The sequence below is a fragment of the Oncorhynchus keta genome, chromosome 2 (genome assembly GCF_023373465.1).
Source record: "Oncorhynchus keta strain PuntledgeMale-10-30-2019 chromosome 2, Oket_V2, whole genome shotgun sequence".
NCBI classification, from domain to species: Eukaryota; Metazoa; Chordata; class Actinopteri; order Salmoniformes; family Salmonidae; genus Oncorhynchus; species Oncorhynchus keta.
In genome coordinates, this window is record NC_068422.1 from 57,247,143 (window position 1) to 57,259,280 (window position 12,138).

General features: G+C 43.0%; 1 protein-coding gene across 3 annotated transcripts in view; it reads right to left on the reverse strand.

The window, feature by feature from the left end:
* LOC118402907 (SH3 and multiple ankyrin repeat domains protein 2-like) overlaps positions 1-12,138 on the reverse strand; it is a 251,879-nt gene that overhangs the window by 69,134 nt on the left and 170,607 nt on the right. For all 3 annotated transcript variants that reach the window (XM_052478931.1, XM_052478928.1, XM_052478937.1), the window contains one exon: positions 769-851. In XM_052478931.1, coding sequence (XP_052334891.1) covers positions 769-851 — 83 coding nt within the window. The remainder of the gene's footprint in view (positions 1-768; positions 852-12,138) is intronic.

Genomic DNA, 12,138 nt, shown 5'->3' on the forward strand with positions numbered 1-12,138 from the left:
GTATGGCCCCTGCTATAGCCTCACCTCTCTCTACCCCCTCTTCCTTACACTTGATCAACTCTAGATAATAAATAAGTTTAAAAATGGACTCTTCTACCGCTTCTCTCACTCGGATCGGGTCTGGATCCAACCAGGTCTATACGGAACAGATCTAGTTGTCCTCGGGTCCGTTCGTAACAGGTCTCTATATTTAAAAAATGAATTTATACAAATCATGTCCAGATGGGAAAGCCCCAGGTCCATCACGGAACAAGACCAAATATTTGGACCCATGAGGGCCTCTGTTCTAGAGAGGTGGACAGAGGTGCAGTTAGTCTTTGTGTGTGTGTGTGTAAGTGTGATTATGCTTTTTTTGCAACATTCTATCCCTCTCTGTGTGTGTGTGTGTGTGTGTGTGTGTGTGTGTGTGTGTGTGTGTGTGTGTGTGTGTTTCTGCTTCAGTTATGATGGTGTCTGGCTGGCGAGACATTGACGCACAGACAGACAGACAGACAGACAGACAGACAGACAGACAGACAGACTGACTCATATATACTCATAAGTCGTTTACAGTATACAGTAGGCTACAGGCAACTGACATACAGAGTGGAGGGGTTCCTTTGGTTACTTCAGGTGGGAAGTACAATGTTAATATCTTTAAAGTTTTATCATATAGACATATAAGATACATAGGCTGTTATTATCGTGTTTAATGTGCAGTGCCTACATATACCGTAACCATGAGAAAGGGATATGGAGAAGGGGGGAGAGACCAGGGTAGCATCTTACCTTTGGCCCCTCGCAGCACGAAGCCGAAGCCTTCATTCTCCTTCTTGGTCAAGACCACCGTCTTCTCCTCGACCACGCAGTCGCTGTGGAGAAAATGCCGCGCAAAGCGCCCGTTATTACAGCCCATCATCCGCATCACGGCCACAGCCGCCCGCCCTGAGTGCAGGTTCATCGCCGTAAGCTACTCTGGGCAGCCCCCGAAGGAGGGGCTCCTTGCTTCGGCCCCTTTTAGCTCAAATGAATAGCATGACAACGCTGGCAGTGGCAGTCCGGCGCCCGCATCTCCAGAAATGCCGACGCTCCTCTCCTCTGCGGCCGAAAACCACTCCGGGGAGCGACAAGCGGAGGCCGGAGATGGCGACGAAGTCGAAGCGTGACGTCGGATAGAAGCAGCATTACCGACTAAATAAATGATGATGAAAGCATGGCTTGGCGCGGAGGAGGGGGGGGAGAAAAGGAACGGATGGTGGCAGGCAGTTAGGAGTCCTGGGCGAGGAGTGCGCGCAACGAATGAGATAAGATAAAGAGAGAAGGGAGAGCGTGACCAGCATGGCAGTGCGCGGGCACGAAAACAGGAGGCCATGCATGAGTGATTGACCCTTTCACTCGAGTCGAGAGGTGGGTGTCCTCCCACTCAATGGCGTGGGGTGGCGGTGGGTGACACAGAGAGGGACGCAGCCCGCATGCGCTTGCATTACATTTTTCATTAATGTAATGCAAGGCGACAGATGCGCCCAAGCAACGTGACGAGAGAAACGGAGAGGGAAGGCAAGATATTCAGGTAATTATGTGGCTTTCAGTTTCATTGCTGTGTTTAAAAAAAAAAGTCATGGATGGGGCTTTGATACAGTTTTTATAGAAATTGATTTTTTGTTGAATCCTCTTTCCCCAGCCTGACTCCAAATGCGATTGGGCACAAAGGTGATAACTCAAACCTGTATGCTCATACTCCAAAAACAGAAGGCCACCACGTCAGTCACAGCCACATTCAATCAAGCTATTCAGTTCTCAGACACCTTTTCACCTCTATAACATCCGGAAAGAAAGAAAAAAACATCTACAAGCAGCAATGATGTGGTCCAAGCAATCCAGCCCCACCAACACCACAGTAGGCCTACCAGGCTACCAGTAATACTGCTATAGACCCTTTACCTGCCACATCTGCAGCTTGAACCTTCCAGTCGATATACTTAAGGCACACAGACAGTGTGACTAGCGTGGCAGGCTCATTTGCTAAAGTTTATATGCCACAAGAGCTGGAATTAGTGGGGAATGAAAGGCACCTATTGAACTTTGACATGGCAGTAAACACTTCTCACAACCTCCCTCATCTTATCCTTCTTTCACTCCATGGCCACCTAATGTGTGTGTGTGTGTGTACTCTACCATAGCAAATGAGGGGGGGGTGGGGGGACAGTCAAATCCACCCAGACAGTGGATGAGATATGAGACACAATAAACAGGGATGGTGAGGGATGAGAGGAGAGATAGAGAGCTGCAACTGCCTTCCTAGCAACAGAGCAGAAAATGCAGAGTTGCCTTAGCAACACAATATGTAATTTCTTTTTAAAGGACAACATCCTGGTTATATTATTATTGTTATTATTATTGTTATAATAACACCACGCTTTTATTTAAAAAACGTGTATTCAAAACACCCAGTCACTTTAGCTTGTCAGGATAGTCAGCAAAAACAACAAGACAATAAGATCACACATTGAAACAGCACATGAGGTTATCGCCCATGGCCTGTCAAGACATGGAGTCAGGTGGTCAAAGACATTAAATTGCACCGTTTATCACCTGAAGTATCGCCGCTTTGTTGATTTACCCACGTCCCATGGTTTGACAGGGGAGAGTTTGCATGTTATCGATATAGAGTCCTCTTTACCCATCCACCAGAGTGACAATAACAGATGCAAGTGTCAAAACGTGGACAATGTGGGGCCAGAGGATAAACACACAATAGACTTCTGTGGGATATCAATGCATGGTAGTCCTGGTGATGTGACCACCGCACTAATTCAAATGTCTAACCACATGACCGGTATTGATTTGTAGGCTACGTGTGCCTTTCTTAAATTGATTTTTTAAATTGATTGTGGTTCTGTCTTTGAGCTGTTCTTGTTTATTAATGTTCTGTATTATGTCATGTTTCATGTTTTGTGTGGACCCCAGGCAGAGTATCTCCTGCTTTTGCAACAGCTAATGGGGATCCTAATAAAATAAATACCAAAATACCTGAATTGCCCTTTCCTGTTACAGGCAGAGACATTTATGTATAGGCTAGATATGTGTACATATGGATATACACTGAGTGTACAAAACATTACGGACACCTGCTCATTCCATGACATAGACTGACCAGGTGAATCCAGGTGAAAGCTATGATCCTTTATTGATGATACTTATTCAATCCACTTGAATCAGTGTAGATGACTCAATATAAGGAAGGTGTGTGTTCCTAATGTTTGGTATAAACTGTGTATACAGCTATCTTTACAGGCTATTTTTGTTTCCTTTTGTTTTTCCTCTTTCCTGTCCCCAATGTTGACATTGTCAACAAATCTCAGAAAGATTCCTTCCTCTGCCGGTCGACATTTGGCGCCTTTTTTTCCCCCTGTGCCCGTCGGCCAGGAAATTTCTTGGCTCATGTAAAATTAAATCTCCTTCTGTCTGTTAAAAATCTATTATGAATCTTTAAAGAGTAAAAAGGGCCTTGGTGTCTCTGCCTAAAGAAAATAGAATTAGAAGCATTTTTGTAAAGTCCTACTTCAACTTGGGATACAGATAATAGTAGCTTAGTAGTCAGGATGGAATGCCATGTTATTATAGGCTATTCAATGATGGCCACTTGCCACATTCAGTTGTTCACCTTGACCTACTGTATGTGTATTTACAGTGCATTTGGAAATTATTCAGACCCCTTGACTTTTTCCAAATTTTGTTACGTTACAGCCTTATTCTAAAATGTTGAATACTGAAAGGTTGCAAGTTCAAACCCCCGAGCTGACAAGGTACAAATCTGTCGTTCTGCCCCTGAACAGGCAGTTAACCACTGTTCCTAGGCCGTCATTGAAAATAAGAATTTGTTCTTAAGTTCTTAACTGACTTGCCTAGTTAAGTAAAGGTAAAATTTAAAAAAAATTAAAAACAAGCTTGGCACACCTGTATTGGGAGTTTCTCCCATTCTTCTCTGCAGATCCTCTTAACCTCTGTCAGGTTGGATGGGGAGCGTCGCTGCACAGCTCTTTTCAAGTCTCTCCAGAGATGTTCGATTGGGTCACTCATTCATAAACTTGTCCCGAAGCCACTCCTGCGTTGTCTTGGCTGTGTGCTTAGGGTCATTGTCCTGTTGTTCCCAGTATGAGGTCCTGAGTGCTCTGGAGCAGGTTTTTTTCATTAAGGATCTCTCTGTACTTTGCTCCGTTCATCTTTGCCTCAATCCTGACTAGTCTCCCAGTCCCTGCCGCTGAAAAACATCCCCACAGCATGATGCTGAAACCACCATGCTTCACCGTAGGGAATGTGCCAGGTTTCCTCCAGGCATGATGCTTGGCATTCAGGCCAAAGAGTTCAATCTTGGTTTCAACAGACCAGAGAATATTTTTTCTCATGGTCTGACAGTCCTTTAGGTGCCTTTTGGCAAGCTCCAAGTGGGCTGTCATGTACCTTTTACTGAGGAGTGGCTTGCATCTGGCCACCCACAACGTCCTGATTGGTGGATTGATGGATAGATGGTTGTCTTTTTGCAAGGTTCTCCCATCTCCTTGGAAGAACTCTGGAGCTCTGCCAGTGTGAATATCGGGTTCTTGGTCACCTCCCTGAACAAGGCCCTTCTCCCCTGATTGCTCAGTTTGGCCAGCTCTAGGAAGAGTCTTGGTGGATCCAAACTTCTTCCATTTTAGAATGATGGAGAATGCTTCAGAAATGTTTTAGTACCCTTCTCCAGATCTGTGCCTCAACACAATCCTGTCTCTGGGCTCTACGGACAATTCCTTCGACCTCATGGCTTGGTTTTTGCTCTGACATGCACTTTCAACTCTGAGACGTTATATAGACAGGTGTGTGCCTTTCCAAATCATGTCCAATCAATTGAATTTACCACAGGTGGACTCCAATCAAGTTGTAGAAACATCTCAAGAATGATCAATGGAAACAGGATGCACCTAGGCTCAATTTCGAGTCTCATAGTAAAGGGTCTGAATACTTATGTAAATAAGGTATTTCTGTTTTTTAATTTTTTATTACATTTGCAAACATTTTTTAAACCTTGTTTTCACTTTGTAATTATGGTGTATTATGTGTAGATTGATGAGGATAAAAAAAATATATATTTTAGGCTGTAACGTAACAAAATGCCCAAAAGGTCAAGGGGTCTGAATACTTTCCGAATGCAATGTATATCATCCAAAGGAAGGTGTGTGTGTGTGTATTATAGGGAAAGACAGAGCAAGAGAGAGAAAAGATTGCGATACTTGACAGAATATATCTGGTTGAGTTAGGGACATTCGAAAACGATTGGGAGAAGAGGGGTCCAACTGAAGTTGTCATGAATTTTTACCCCCTTGCCCAAGGTAAAAAATATTTTCACCCCTTGTACTTGAAAAAAATTATATTACCCTCCCCCATTGTTGAATTAACTTTATAATGATTATGACAACAATAACTGCCTTGGCAATAGTGTACCAACCCTGTGTTTCTAAGCAAGGATATGGACTCTGCCACTTGAACATGGTTTTGTGGCACAGTTGATGCCACGCTGGGCTACGGGCTAGAAGATTGAGGATCCACACACCACTGCTTCGGGTGAGCTCACTCTCTCTACTATTTTCATTACAATATGTTGTTCAAAGTGGTTAGAGAAGCAAATGAGAGAGAAATAATGGAGGCTACCAAAAAATATTACAAGATGATTAAATGACAGGAGCATTTGCTTCAGTTCCTCCCATTTAATAAGATAGGAAATACAAAACTGGCACCTGTCATCAGTCCTCACACATACATTGGCAAGAAAAGTATGTGAACCCTTTGGAATTACCTGGATTTCTGAATAAATTTGTCATCAAATGTGATCTGATCTTCATGTAAGTCACAACAATAGACAAACATAGTGTGCTTAAACTAATAACACACAAATTATTGTATTTTTATTGTCTATATTGAATACATAATTTAAACATCCACATTGTAGGTTGGAAAATGTGTGTGAACCCCTTGGCTAATGACTTCTCCAAAAGCTAATTGGAGTCAGGAGTCAGCTAACCTGGAGTCCAATTATTGACACAAGATTAGAGATGTTGGTTGGAGCTAGTGGTTAGAGACTTGCACTAGTGACCGCAAGGTTGCAAGTTCAAACCCCCGAGCTGACAAGGTACAAATCTGTCGTTCTGCCCCTGAACAGGCAGTTAACCCACTGTTCCTAAGCTGTCATTGAAAATAAGAATTTGTTCTTAACTGACTTGCCTAGTAAAATCAAAAAGAAATACATTTTCCATTTGTCTTGTCTTGTTTTCTCACACACCTGGTTCTCATTCCCCTCATTATGTGTTGTGTATTAAACCCTCTGTTTCCCCCATGTCTTTGTGTGGTATTGTTTATTCTGTTTTATTGTATGCGCATGTTAGTCTATTGCGCTGGGTTATGTCAACCCGTGTTGTTATTTCGTGTTCATTGTGCTGTGTGCTTTTGGTTCGCCTAAATAAAAGGCTCCGTTTGCTACCCAATATCTGCTCTCCTGCACCTGACTCCCTTACAGCTATTTACGCATACCTGACACACTGTATATTCAAAACAAAAAAAACATTTGTCTTAAGAAACTAGCTCCCTGGTATACAGAAAATACCCGAGCTCTGAAGCAAGCTTCCAGAAAATTGGAACGGAAATGGAGCTACACCAAACTGGAAGTCTTCCGACTAGCTTGGAAAGACAGTACCGTGCAGTATCGAAGAGCCCTCACTGCTGCTTGATCATCCTGTTCCAACTTAATGGAGGACAATAAGAACAATCCTAAATTAATTTCATTGATACTGTCGCAAAGCTAACTAAAAAGCAGCATTCCCCAAGAGAGGATGGCTTTCACTTCAGAAGTGATAAATTCATGAACTTCTTTGAGGAAAATATCATGATCATTAGAAATCAAATGATGGACTCTATGGACTTTAAATCTGCGTATTCCTCCACAGCTCTGTTGTCCTGAGTCTGCACAACTCTGCCAGGACCTAGGAACAAGGGAGACGCTCAAGTGTTTTAGGACTATATCTCTTGACACAATGATGAAAATAATCATGGCCTCTAAACCTTCAAGCTGCATACTGGACCCTATTCCAACTAAACTACTGAAAGAGCTGCTTCCTGTGCTTGGCCCTCCTATGTTGAACATAATAAACGTCTCTCTATCCACCGGATTTGTACTAAACTCACGAAAAGTGGCAGTAATAAAGCCTCTCTTGAAAAAGCCAAATCTTGATCCAGAAAATCTAAAAACCTATCAGCCTATATCGAATCTCCCTCTCAAAACATTTTAGAAAAAGCTGTTTGCCAGCAACTCACTGCCTTCCCGAAGACAAACAATGTATACGAAACGCTTCAGTCTGGTTTTAGACCACATCATAGCACTGAGACTGCACTTGTGAAGGTGGTAAATGACCTTTTAATGGTGTCAGACCGAGGCTCTACATCTGTCCTCGTGCTCCTAGAACTTAGTGCTGCTTTTGATACCATCGTTCACCACATTCTTTTGGAGAGATTGGAAACCCAAATTGGTCTACATGGATAAGTTTTGGCCTGGTTTAGATCTTATCTGTCGGAAAGATATCAGTTTTTCTCTGTGGATGGTTTGTCCTCTGACAAATCAACTGTCAATCATTGTGTTCCTCAAAGGCTCCGTTTTAGGACCACTATTGATTTCACTATATATTTTACCTCTTGGTGATGTCATTCGGAAACATAATGCTAACTTTCACTGCTATGAGGATGACACAGAGCTGTAATTTTCCATGAAACATAGTGAAGCCCCAAAATTGCCCTCCCTGGAAGCCTGTGTTTCAGACATAAGGAAGTGGATGGCTGCAAATGTTCTAATTTAAACTCGGACAAAGCAGAGATGCTTGTTCTAGGTCCCAAGAAACAAAGAGATATTCTGATGAATTTGACAATTATATTGGTGGTTGTATAGTTATCTCAAATGAAACTGTGAAGGACCTCAGCATTACTCTGTACCCTGATCTCTCTTTTGACGAACATATCAAGACCATTTCAAGGACAGCTTTTTTTCCATCTACGTAACATTGCAAAAATCAGAAACTTTATGCCAAAAATTATGCTGAAAAATTAATCAATGCTTTTGTCACTTCTAGATTAGACTACTGCAGTGCTCTACTTTCCGGCTACTCGGATAAAGCACTAAATAAAGTTCAGTTAGTGCTCAACACGGCTGCTAGAATCCTGATTTCAAGGTTTTACTGCTAACCTACAATGTATTACATGGGCTTACACCTACCCATCTTTCTGATTTGCTCCTGCCCTACATGTACGCTATGGTCACAAGACGCAGTCCTCCTTACTATCCCTAGAATTTTGAAGAAAACAGCTGGAGGCAGGGCTTTCTCCTATAGAGCTCAATTTTTATGGAATGGTCTGCCTTGTCAATGTGAGAGACGCAGACTCGGTCTCAATCTTTAAGTCTTTATTGATGACTCATCTCTTCACTAGGTCCTATGATTGAGTGTAGTCTGGCCCAGGAGTGTGAAGTTGAACGGAAAGGCACTGGAGCAACGAACCCGCCCTTGCTGTCTCTGCCTGGCAGGTTCCATTCTCTCCACTGGGATTCTCTGCCTCTAACCCTATTACAGAGTCACTGGCTTACTGGTGCTCTTCCATGCCATCCCTAGGAGTGATGCATCACTTGAGTGGGTTGAGTCACTGTCGTGATCTTCCTGTCCGGGTTGGAGCCCCCCTTGGGTTGGGCCGTGGGTGAGATCTTTGTGGGCTATATTCTTCCTTGTTTCAGGAGTTGGTGGTTGAAGATATCCCTCTAGTTGTGTGGGGGCTGTGCTTGGCAATGTGGGTGGGGTTATATCCTGCCTGTTTGGCCCTGTCCAGGGGTATTGTCGGACGGGGCCACAGTGTCTCCCGACCCCTCCTGTCTCAGCCTCCAGTATTTATGCTGTAGTAGTTTATGTGTCGGGGGGCTAGCCTCAGTCTGTTATATCTGGAGTATTTCGCCTGTCTTATCCGGTGTCCTGTGTGAATTTAAGTATGCTCTCTCTAATTCTCTCTCTCTTTCTCTCTTTTTCTCTCTTTCTTTCTCTCTTTCTCTCTTTATTTCTTTCTCTCGCTCAGAGGACCTGAGCCCTAGGACCATGCCTCAGGACTACCTGGCCTGATGACTCCTTGCTGTCCCCAGTCCACCTGGACATGCTGCTGCAGTTTAAACTCTTTTGCTTGCAGCTATGGAACCCTGACCTGTTCACCAGACATGCTACCTGTCCCAGACCTGCTGTTTTCAACTCTCTAGAGACAGCAGGAGTGGTATAGATACTCTGAATGATTGGCTATGAAAAGCCAACTGACACATACTCCTGAGGTGCTGACATGTTGCACCCTCGACAACTACTGTGATTATTATTATTTGACCCTGCTGGTCATCTATGAACATTTTAACATCTTGGCCATGTTCTGTTATAATCTCCACCCGGCACAGCCAGAGGAAGACTGGCCACCCCTCATAGCCTGGTTCCTCTCTAGGTTTCTTCCTAGATTCTGGCCTTTCTAGGGAGTTTTTCCTAGCCACCGTGCTTCTACACCTGCATTACTTGCTGTTTGGGGTTTGAGACTGGGTTTCTGTACAGCACTTTGTAACATCAGCTGATGTAAGAAGGGCTTTATAAATACTTGATTGATCGTCTTGACATACCTACATTTCTGCTTTGCTCATTTCAGTTATAGACTATCGATCATGCCTCCTCTTTTATTAAATAGACGGAGTCCAGACATAACTACACTACTTTAGGAAACTTTCTGAACTCACACACACACCCATCAAAATGACCCATCAATCAAAGCTACCAGCTCATCTCAAACACAAGAGCAAATCACATTTCTCCTTTCCTGAAAATGTATCCTATTAAAACCCAGGCCTACCTTTAAATCCTGGCTGTAGGTTATCAGATAGTAGACGACATTAGGATAATGCTAAAACAATGTACCAACTGAATTAAATTAATTGCCATGGCAGGTTTAAAGGGGATTGGGAGAGAGACATCTATGCAATAGTAGTCTATGAAGATGAAAATGACAACCATAAAAAAATGGAAACAACATGCAACCTTTCCATATCTACATTTTTGTGAAGCAATTGGTGCTTAAATTGACACCACATTTGAATGAGTGTAGGCTTATACGATATCTAAGTCTGTGTACCCACTTATCGATATATGTTCAAACTTTTTTGTTGTTGTCTGTCTTGCATATTCAACGTGATAGTTTACCAAGGCCGAATATACAGGCTAGAATACACATTATGCATTAATAGGCATATATAAATTAGCCTAACTTCGTATTTAGTCTATATATCTTTCTGACCTCACTGTTCCCTTCTTGTGCAATTCTCCACTGGCATCTCCACAGACTCACTGGCCTGAGTGGCCTCTCTCACATTCACCTCTCTCTATTCCTTATTGCTCTAGAATGACTAGGCCAATAATGGACTTAAGGAGCCCAACATTACTCCTTATAGGACCTTACACGTTTTGTTTATTGGCAAATTGGCTCTGGCAGCCAAAACAGCCAAATACTCCATCTAAATGTGAATCGATTCTCAATCGGTGTTTCCTTGGCTCATCACACTCTAGCGACTCCTTCTGGTGGGCCGGGCACCTGCAGGCTGACTTTGGTCGTCAGGTGAACGGTGTTTTCTCTGACACATTGTTGCAGCTGGCTTCCGGGTTAAGCAGGCGGGTGATAAGAAGTAGTTTGGCGGGATATGTCCATGATAGCTTGCTATCTAGGGTGACACCCAGCAGTTTATTCTCTTCAACTTGCTCATTGAGGTTGAGGGTTGAGTGAGTGATTTGTCCCAAAAATGATGCTTTTAGTTTGAGATATTTAGCAATAGGTAGTTACCATCATCTTAACGTTTAGAGCAAGCTTTGAGGGCTCTTAACAAAACTCCCCCGGCCAGAAGTTACTATCATCTATAGGCGCTAAAGGTAGTTAGCGTCTATGAATGGGCTATTCAACGACTAGCCTAGCCCAACCCAATGCGAGTCCAAGGATAACAATATAGGTCTATAGTTTAGTCCATAGTAATTTTTTAAATATATACTTATTTAGAGCATGTATACTCTAAATAACATTTTTTTTTGAGGAGAAGAAGCCCTCTTGCTTGCTGAATATAAAACGGCAACAAAATTGGCAATGAACTAGTGGGGAAGATTGAATGACGAGAGCGTAGGCGACATGTAGCTCTGGTGGAATGTGATCTGGTGGTGATAAATTGATACATTGCAGCACATTATAAACGTAGCCTAAACAGAACAGAGGGAAATAATTTCATTCATTCACACAACAAACCTGTGTCTTGCAGCGCACGGCCTGTCAGTGGCATAACAGGTGTCCCATAGAACACTTTCCATTGGTTGAACCACAGGTTCCATAAGGGAGGCATATGTAAGTAGATGGGAAAGTTGGCTAGGATGGAAAATAGGAAAACCTGCCAAAATGGTGAATGTAAAACGGGGGGGAAATACACTATACTCTCCATTGTATTGTAGTGTGCCCAATAAAAAACAAAACAACCCTCCCCAAAGCAAAGAGAAAAGTTGCATCCCCCTCCCCTATTTTGGTCCTCCACAGTAATTTTCGAACGGTCTCTTATGGGAGATATGCCTATATCACAATACATGCTGTGGGTAGTGGTCTAAAATGGACTGTAATGGTCTAGCTATAAAGGTCTATAACACTCTGTAGTGGTGTAATGGTCCATAATGGTCTGTGGTATACATAGTGGTCGGGCCCCACGCCGTGTAGCTGCATGCTTTGGTTTGACACCCAGCTTGCGTATTTTTTTATATATATTTTTTTATTGAACCTTTATTTAACTAGGCAAGCAGTAGTTGCTCTCTGCTCTGGTCTGTGATTTGTTTGGACGGGTGCCTAATGAATACAAGCTGGCCTGATCAAACACAGCTTAATAGCGTCCAGCAGCTTTCATATTCATGTATTGACAAGGACATTTGTCTCAGCCCGCTGGGTTGCTGCAGCTAAATGAGATTTGAACACAATGAAGAACACACCCGAGTGACACGCTTGGCCCGGTGTGTTGTGTGTGTGTGTGCCTATTGAAACTGAGGGGTCATGTGCCATCAG